Here is a 9,589-nt window from a genome sequence, read left to right as displayed (position 1 = left end):
AGGTGTGCTAGCTCAAGGTAAAGTCAAACCAGGCCACTATGTTCCATACCACCCCCTGCTGGACCGGCATGCTCATGTGAGTTGTTTTAGTGGAGTTTAGTGGAATTGAATGGTTTCCATTAATGTCCACGAGGAACAGTTTTTTATTAAACAGTTAATATGTTTACTTTCAATCTCACTCTATTAATTAATGCATTCATTGACCTAACTAGATAAGCAATAAAACAAAGTTTTAAAGCATTTCTGCCACAAAGAATGTTTACATGCAAATTATTTGTCATTTTTCGTGATTGTACCCAAATGCATCACTATTGAAGGGATGACCTGCTGCAGTATGTATGCTGAAATGTACTCATCAACTGAACATTAAAAATAGGTGGTAAATTGTACAGCGTCTCAAACAATAAAAACATCACACAATTCAGTGAAAATTTCTTTATAAAATAAATTTGGGAACAAAGCTTTCAAAAACAAAGTACAGTAAAAAAGTGATATTGAGACACGTTATGAAAATATTTAGGTGATTAATACAAACAGTATCTTTGTTTAAACACTTTTCAACTTTAATCATGCCAGTTCTAGTTTCTCACTAGGTTTGTGCAAGGCACTGAAAAGAGTTGTACAAAGGCACACAGCTGACAGAAAGAGAGGAACACATGAAATTAAATGAAGTCACACTGCAAGCATATCTTTCTTTCAATTAGAAAAGAAACAAATTAGGGATTTCACGTTTTAACAGGATAAAAAAAGAAAAAACAAAACAAAATTTTAGGCTGTTTTTGAAAATCCCTGAATTTGCAGATATGTCAAAACATCTTAACAAAATGTGAAAAAAACATTGACACAAATGTTGTTATTTTGCACATCATGAATACATAGATAACAAGCCTGATACACTTTAATAGCTGTTCTAATTGTTTTTTTTTTTTGTTTTTTTTTGTTTTTTACCTACAATATTTTTGAAGCTTTAACACATACAAAAAGGGAGGCATGGAAAAAGGAGGAACATCAATAATAATGTTATAGAAATAAACAAATGGAAATGTATAAGTAAAAATGTACACAAATTCCAAGCCACCGGTTGGAGCCACCATTCTTCATGAGAGATAAAGTATACATCTATAACAGTAATGGAGAAAATGCATGCACAACAGGTAAACATTATGCTACGTAAAAAAAAACAACAACAAAAAAAAAGACAGACAAAAACAAACACACGTAAAAGTTCTCTCTCGCGATCATTATAAACACATTAGTATCCCATGGTCTTTTCCTAATCTCTGTTGCCATAGGTTAACTGCTACATTTATATTTCTATCACTGACGGGTCATAATACATCATGGATTTGCCATGTAATGCTATTCCTTTTCATCCAAGCACCTGAATAAAACGCAGTATTCCCAGAGGTATGGCTGTGTATCCTATTGGCTATTGCAACATTTATTTATTGATTTATTCTATCTATTTTGTAGGAAAACACACATGCATGCACATGCACACACTGAGAAATGGCTTTGGTTTATGGTTTTGGTTCAATCTAAAGCAAGCAAACTGAGGTTCCTTCAAGCCTCTGATGATGTTCACCTCAGATACAGCTATACTCTCAACCCACAACAAAAGCAAGCTAGGTGAGCATGGATGGAGTATATCGTTGGACTCACTTTGTCTTAATCATTTTGTGCTGAAGCTGCAGGCCATAATTACCCTGTCACAACTCCGGATATCAGTGCATATACATTAAACTGATGAGACGTTATGGGCCCTGCAGCTTTGTCTAGCACTAGAGCTAAAATCTGACAAACATGGTAGGACGGCTAGCCTCATAATAATCCTGGGAATTCAAATAAAGGTTTGATTTCATGCATTGTAAGCAGCACTAGCATGTCTGGGCATAGGATGTTGTTGTCATGGAAACTGACTGCTCTGCTCCATGAAAATGAAACATCTTAGGAATCGTACTGTTCATATTTTTGACTGTTTTATTTCCAAGCTCAGCCCACAAACGCATTCTTTTGTAAAGACCAAGAACCGAATTTTTATCCTTTTAACTTTACATTACTTTATTAAGAGTTGCTACATGATAATAAACTGCTAGTTCTGGATGCTACACAGAGAGCTGGACTGCCATTATAGCTAATCAAATCTAGGCAGCTTTGATTACTCTCAGCCCAAACTATGTGGATTAAATGTGAAACATGTGAAACACACTCACATATTTCCAGTACTTTCTCAGCAAAGTCACAACAAAACAGTATTAGCTTTTTATATAAAATGACATTCAAATAAAAAAGGTGGTGCTACTTAAATAACATGAAATTACAAAAAAGCTACATTGGGAAATAAGGGTCAAATGTTTAAAAAAAATACCATGGCAGATTCCAACCATGCACCTTAAATATTGACTAGTATCTCTAAAATATTACATTTAGAGGAGGAGGAAAATACCTTCTTAACTTTCAATGAAAATCAATGTAAACAAATTTTACTCCAAGTCATTTTGATGCATTTCCATTGGTTCATTCATGATTCAAAAATTTGTATTTTCTTTAATATTTTTTTTCTTTAATATTTAAGCTTTATTAATAACAACGAATGCATTTGTGGGTGGAGCTTGTACAGGCAATTACAGGCCGAATAAAAAAATATTGATCCAGATGCATGATAAGATTTATGACCTAAGCTAAATATTTTAAACTCGGTTTAAATTGTGTCACCAATTGTAAATGTAAAAAGAGCCAAAAAAAAGGTGCTTCTGAATTATAAATAGACCATAGACCAAAACACTGCAGTAATTAGACACTCACTGTAGATGCAGATGAGTGGACGGTAAGGGTTAACATGAAGAAATAGTGAACACAAACAAGTCTTGCAGGATGTCAGACCTTATGGCTATGTTCCATTAAGGATATGAGAATCATTCGGTATTGCATTCACAGAGAAGAAGAGCTGAAAGGAGACTGGTGTGTATTTGTACTTTGCTTGTTCATCCAACATCAACATCGGCCACTGAAGAGGTATGAAGCTTTCATAATGCGCAAGATTATGATTATGGCTCATGGTAACAGGTGGATCATCTTCTGCAGTGATGTCACACTGGAGAGGGGAATGATCCAGTAAGGCACTCTTGCGTTTTATTTATTTATTTTTTCATCATAAGTGCATTATAAAATACTGTATAGCATCAAGCTGATATATAAATATACAATATTTTGCATTTGCTGGTGTTTAGAGGGGAATGGCACATTAACTCTGTATTCTTTCACTTAAAAATGTTTAAAGAGTACTCGAGTGAGGTTAGCAACATTTTTGCACAAGTTTTGTATCCAGCTCCTACCGTTATTAAACAATTCAGCTGTAAGCAGACTGAGTGCAAATGCTACACAGTAACAGTGTGTAAAACTACCTCCACCATGTTTGGAGGCTATACCATGTTTAGAAGCATCAGTGCATTCTTGAAACAATGCTATGTCCAGTTTGGTGTGCTGTGGCAGCAGCTTTGTTGAGGTGGATATGATTTGGTCCATTTATAGAGTTTATTGAGTTGTCCTGAGTGAAACGTGGAGTCATGCCATCTCGGCTTTTGAAGAATGTTTGTGCACTTTCTTTGTAAAGCTGCTTTCACACTCCAACACCACTGACCGTCTGACCCCTTTGGTTACTGACAAGCTTTGGAGCTCAGTATGTGTAACTATATGCAGTCGGAAATGGAAACACAGATGATTCTTAGCATTTTTTGAGGTATTGCATCTAACATTTTCAGAAAAGGATTAGAAGGTCTTCATAAGGTCTTCATGCATTTGAAGAGAGGATACTTGAAGTATGTCTACAGATCCAATATTGTGGGTTTCATCTATGGTTATTCATTCAAAAACTTCTAGTTAACTAACTTAGCTACATACGTGCTTTATGATCTTTTTGATGGGCGTCAAGCTTTATCTATTTAATTTAATTTACTTTTGTTTTCATTTGAAAACTTTTGGGTTTTACTTTATGTTACCAATTTTATCTAATTTGTATCTATTATCTTTTATAACTTTGTGTTTTGAAGCACTCAGCTGTATTTTATGTATAATAAGTGCTATATAAATAAAGTTTATTATGATTAATATAAAGATTACACATTGTGTAATCCTCATCCTACACCTTCTGTTTTCTGATGGCTTTTTGCTTTTACTACTAAACAACTCTAAACAAAAGTGATGCTGCAACTTAAGAATCGAATCTGTTAAACTAAAAAATGAAATCAATATAAAAAATAAAAACTTGAAAATACAAATATAATATAACAGAAGTTAACCAGCTCACACTATAAATCTTCTGTTAGATCTGTAGGCTTACAATAATGCCCAACCACAAGTCAGAAGGTCTTTGTAGTAAAGTACTTTTCTTTCAGTAACTAAACTGATTTGATTATTTTTCTGTCTTGAACAGATTGTCTGCACAGCTTTCTAACAGGCAGTGAAGACTCCTGGTATAAAACCAGCTGCAGTGTTCCACAGTGTATCCGCAGCACTGTACTGTGTGAATGACCAAGGCGTGGAAACTATATCAGTGGTGCTTCCACTCTTGAGCATAGATTAAACACATACGTACACATACTGAAAGCTTGTCAGACATGCCCAGGCCTGATTTGACAGTCTGCAGTACGTGGGAGGGCTTTAATAAAGAGTCCGCAGCCACTGTATTACACTGAAGCCCAGCCACTTTAAGCTACTTTAATGGCACAAACCGATTTTGCATTTCTTCCCTAAAGCAGTCTCTCATTTCACTGAACTTTCTGCTTTCCACTTGAAGCTGTCTCATTAAATTAAGCTTTGACACAAATATTGCTTCTTAACAAATGGTTCGGACAAAGACGAGAACAAAATGTGAAGGGGAGAGCCTCCAAAACGGAGGAAAAAAGCGTACTTGACTGATGATTTGGAGGAAAAGAATGTTGCTCAAAGCCCAGTATCCCCTTAGGAGCCCTAACCTCAGCTTAAAATGCAGCTTTGCCAGTTGCCAGTTGGTGATATATAGTTTTGAACCAAAGTAACATAACCACATCGTAATTATGATGCATAAAACACAGGTGGAAAAAATTGGCATACGCTTAGAATATTAAATGTAACTGCATATGTGCAAAGAAAAACAACGATAAAGTTACATAAGACAAAAAAAACAACAACGAGAAAAATCTGCATGGCAGCTGGGATTTGGGCTTGCTTGCTTGCGTTGCCTGACCTGTTTGCATTGGGAGTTTTTGGGATATTTGGCTCCTTGTGTTTGTCTTTGGGACATTTTAAAGGGCCCATATCCTCCAGCTTCCATTTGAGATGTTTGTGGGTTCAAAGCGACCCTTTTTTAATTTGTAAATGAAGAGTAAAGAATTCCTAATATCCTGTAAAAATTTTAAAAGAATGTCTTTACTGATGAATGTACAGGACCTCTGTCCTGATTGGCTGCTCTGTGTTATGCCTTAATTCATAAATTAGTGCTGAAACACTCCCGGTAGCTTCAGTGTAAATGGGTGAGGCTACACTGGTAGGTTAGAGAGATAGATTGGATGTAAATGCATTGGTTTTGTGACATCACAAAAACAATTGATTCAATGGGCTGTTTTTGAAGTTTAGCTTTCATCTATGGACTGGAAAGTATATTTTAACGATGTTTACATACAAAAAAGCCATGTAAATCAGATGACCGTGGTATGGGCCCTTCAAATATTTGGCATCTTGGGTTTCTTGTAGTATATCAACGGCACAGTGGCTTTGTCTTGCTTGCTTTGTCTGTCCTCTTTCTTTTTGACTCATTCAGGCAGAACTATAGTGCTAAGTATTCTAATTGAATTCCCAAATGTTCTCATTTGAGTTCTAAGAGCCAAGTCAGTCTTATATCAGTCTTGATGGATGGCTGTTTTTTTCTGAAACATGGCTCAAGCAGAAGGATGTTGTGGAGCTGTCTGTATGTATATAAGCTACACAGTACATGTATTCATGTGTATGACTGCTTGCTGTTTCTGCGTGGTGTTAAATGAACAATTCCCATTTTGTAGTGTTTTGGGGTTCACATAAATTATAAATCATAAATCACATAAATCACTCCTACACACACACACACACACACACACACACACCTCCAACATTCTCCACCAATCACTGCGCTCTGCCAGTAGCGCTCTTCCTGGTTCCACCCACATCCACCTGCGGAAGACTCCAGTTTTCGTCCTCACTGTCCCCGCCTCTCTCCCTCTCCTCCTCCCCACACTCATCCTCTTCATCATCCTCCTCCTCGGGGGCAGAGTCCTCATCCCGCTCCCGCTTGATGGCCTGGATGGCAGGGGGTGGCAGAGGTGCGGCGGCTGCGCTCTCCCCGGAGGAGTCACTGCTCTCCTCGAAGACCTCCGGGTTTTCCAGCATCTCACGGATGAGAGGAGGCATTGGGCCTGGGATCTCCATCTTCAGTGTGATGGCTCGTTCCGCTCCTACATGCACACCAACACACACACACACACACACACACACACACATACAAATACAATTGATCAACAAAGGTTTTGAAAAAGAAATAAAGGGTCAACCTAGGTATCCCCAAACCTTGTATCTCCAAAATGGTGCCTTTAAAGAACACAGTTATCTGGGTTTTCAGACAGGGGATGAGAAGATGCATGGGTTCATATGTTTTTCTTTAAATTGAAAATCTTCATTTGAAATGCTTTGTAGTCCAAGACTATGCTTAAACCCTGCCATCAGAGCATCGGTGAGTTCATTCTCATCCCAAAGGTACTGGATGAAGCTCTATCACTCCAAAGAACCCCACAGCTCGATGCTGGGAGGGCTTTATAGCCCTCTAGTCTACACTCCAGCTACAACCAGCTTTAAAAATCAAATTTACCCTAATTCTAACAGGTCAGGTGGGGTGATGGTGTGTCGACATGAGCGCTGACCTTTAGTGCTGATGCCTCGGAGGTCGGTGACCTTCATGAGCATGCGGGGGAACATGTGCGGTTTGTTGGGGCGCCGCCTTCTGGCATAGATCTTTAACGCCTCCAGCAGAGGCTCCTGCAGCCGGTCCACTTTCTGAGGCTCCTCCAAGTCCATGCGGTCTGAACAAACCAGTGGAAAACCAGTAATAGTGAGCAATCAATCACAGAAGTATACACTGAGACTCTGGGGAGAGATCAGAGAGGGGCAGTGGTTGTGGTCCATGAAGGAATTAGAAGGAGATACACTTTACTGGCCACTTTATTAGAAACACATACCCTGCTGGTACACCATGTATACCTACAGTTAGAGACTGCAGCTCATCTGCTATTGCACAGTTTGTCTTTCCAGGTCCTCTAGACCTTCATTAGTGGTCAGTTTCTGACCAAAGTGCTGGGTCACTGGAACCAGCACCACACATACTCCCATACCAGTGTCAACGCATGGTCCAGCACTCGAACAACATGTGGTGGGCTCTTTCCACTGACGGACGGGGAACCTATAAAGTGCACTTATTGTATGTGGCTGGTGTTTCTGATAAAATGGCAGATTAGTGCAGAATCAACATTTACAGAGTATCGGTGATGTTGGTGGCTGCAGTACCTCCACAAATGAGGCAGATGGCACTAAGGAGGCCAGTCTCTGTGTCGTCCATCTCAAGAGGAAGGAGCTGGCCAGCGAAGGCAAACACGAGGTCAGTGAGGGGGCCGAAGCCGGCGTTGTGCATTTGCGTCCGGTTAAGGGTCAGACCGTCTGAGAAGGTCATGGTGTCCTGCTCTGGAGTGTACCTCGTACAGATCCGCAACATCTGAGGGTACGATAAAGAAAAGGAGAGCATGAGGCGATGACGTTTATTTCATCATGCTTGATTCAATTACATACTCTAAATGGCCAAATGTTTTTGGACACATGCTCATCCAATGTTCTCTCTAAAATCAAGAGGTTTAAAAAGATTTGTCCAACTCTGCTGCTGTAACAGCTTCTACATTTAGGGGAAAGGCTTTACATCAGATAGAACAGAAATTTGCTGTGAGAAGGTTTTGATTGCATTCAACATCATGAGAGTGAAGGCATCAGTGAGGTCAGGTTCTAATGTTTGATGATTGATCAGTTCTAACACTTACTTAACTAATCTCAAAGATTTTGGATGGAGCTTGATTCATCAGCCCACAGAACCGCACAGAGCAATGCTGGGTAGCTTTATACTCATCTAGTCAAGGCTCAACACTGGGCACCTTAGCTGACCTTAGAGTCATGTGTGGCTTGCTTGTGCTGTAAGCGATTATTCATAAACTACACCGTCATGCAAAAAATATATACATGAGAGAGTCTGAAGATAAGCTTATTTGTTTGTTGCTTTGATCCGTGGCTCTGATTCTGATATTATATACTATGCATGAGCTCATTAACGTGGCTGTACCTGTGCTCTCCACACTGAGGGTTCACAGTGAGCAGTGTGTACTGTGTAGTGAGGTGTGGTTTCTTACCAGGATGTCGAGGCAGGCGGATTTGAGCAGGGTTATTTGGTCAGCGATAGTGAGGGAGGTAAAACCAGGCAACCGCTTGGCGAACTCCACTATCTTTATAATGCACTTAGTGGAGAGCTCACTGAACTTGTCCCACAAACCCAGATCCAGCTGAACTCTGTGGTCGGCACTTGAGTTCTGTTAGGGAGAGAGGGAGAACGCTGGTGTTTATACTCTAATATCGACCTAACAGAACCCTCAGAAAATCTCTGAAGCAGGCTTGTAACTCACTGTAGTGTATTTTCCCAGCTGACACAGAGATGGGAAGGTTTCTCTGTGGGCTTTGCTGACTTTGTTGACCAACTCCTCAAGTTCTCCACTCAGCTCATAGCTTTCTGGCAGGACCACCTCCTCCTTCACATCTTTCTTCTTCTTATTCCGGTCATTCCGCACCGCTGATGGAGAGAGTGAGAGAGTTCAGCATCTACACCAAATATGTCCAAATATTTGTGTCCCTGTAGAGAAGTACTGCCAAAAGAAAGGAGCTTCCTGAAGCAGACCAACATGAACCTACTGCCTAATGCCAGGCGTGGGCTATAAAGCCCCCCAGCATTGAGGAGCTGTGGAGCAGTGGAAGAACTGTGTTCTCTGGAATGATGGTGGAGGAGCTCCATCCAGTACTTTTGGGGTGAGTTGGGGAGTTGGGGATAACTAACACTCCTGTCACTGTATGCATGAAAGCCTTCCCTGAACAGTAGAGAGATTTACTCCAACAAGAGCAGCAGCTTCTTCTGAAATCAAGGGAATTAGTAGGGCGTTTGTCCCTGTTGCAGTAACAGCCTCTTCTCTTCTGGAAGGCATCACACTAGATGTTGGAACAGATGTCGGATGATTGGTTGTGCCAATTATTTATTTGAACACATTTTAGACTAGTCAATAAATAAAAATAAATAAATAAACAAAGAAAGAAATGACGCCAGAAGTCCTGCTGGCCCTCAGCTCGGCCTGGATATCCTGAGAGGAAGGAAAGTGTGGGATGCTCCTGGCAGAGGGCTCGAGTCAGTGGCTAATGGCAGGAAGGTCTTTCCCAGTGCACCACAGCACACATAGCTTTATGGCCACTCAGAGTGAGCACATTAGGACTGATATTGATGACGCAG

At 40.0% G+C, this 9,589-nt stretch overlaps 1 protein-coding gene across 1 annotated transcript in view; it reads right to left on the bottom strand.

Annotated features, from left to right (window-relative positions):
• Positions 1–426: 426 nt before the first annotated feature.
• LOC140543385 (retinoic acid receptor gamma-B-like) overlaps positions 427–9,589 on the bottom strand; it is a 37,876-nt gene continuing 28,713 nt past the window's right edge. The window contains exons 2-6 of the mRNA XM_072666510.1: positions 8,721–8,899; positions 8,451–8,627; positions 7,567–7,771; positions 6,927–7,085; positions 427–6,464 (exon numbers count right to left, since the gene is read on the bottom strand). Of these exons, the coding sequence (XP_072522611.1) occupies positions 6,136–6,464; positions 6,927–7,085; positions 7,567–7,771; positions 8,451–8,627; positions 8,721–8,899 (1,049 nt within the window). The 3' untranslated portion in view covers positions 427–6,135. The remainder of the gene's footprint in view (positions 6,465–6,926; positions 7,086–7,566; positions 7,772–8,450; positions 8,628–8,720; positions 8,900–9,589) is intronic.

The sequence above is a fragment of the Salminus brasiliensis genome, chromosome 21, assembly GCF_030463535.1.
Source record: "Salminus brasiliensis chromosome 21, fSalBra1.hap2, whole genome shotgun sequence".
Taxonomy (NCBI): domain Eukaryota; kingdom Metazoa; phylum Chordata; class Actinopteri; order Characiformes; family Bryconidae; genus Salminus; species Salminus brasiliensis.
This window is presented reverse-complemented; position numbering and strand designations above follow the sequence as displayed.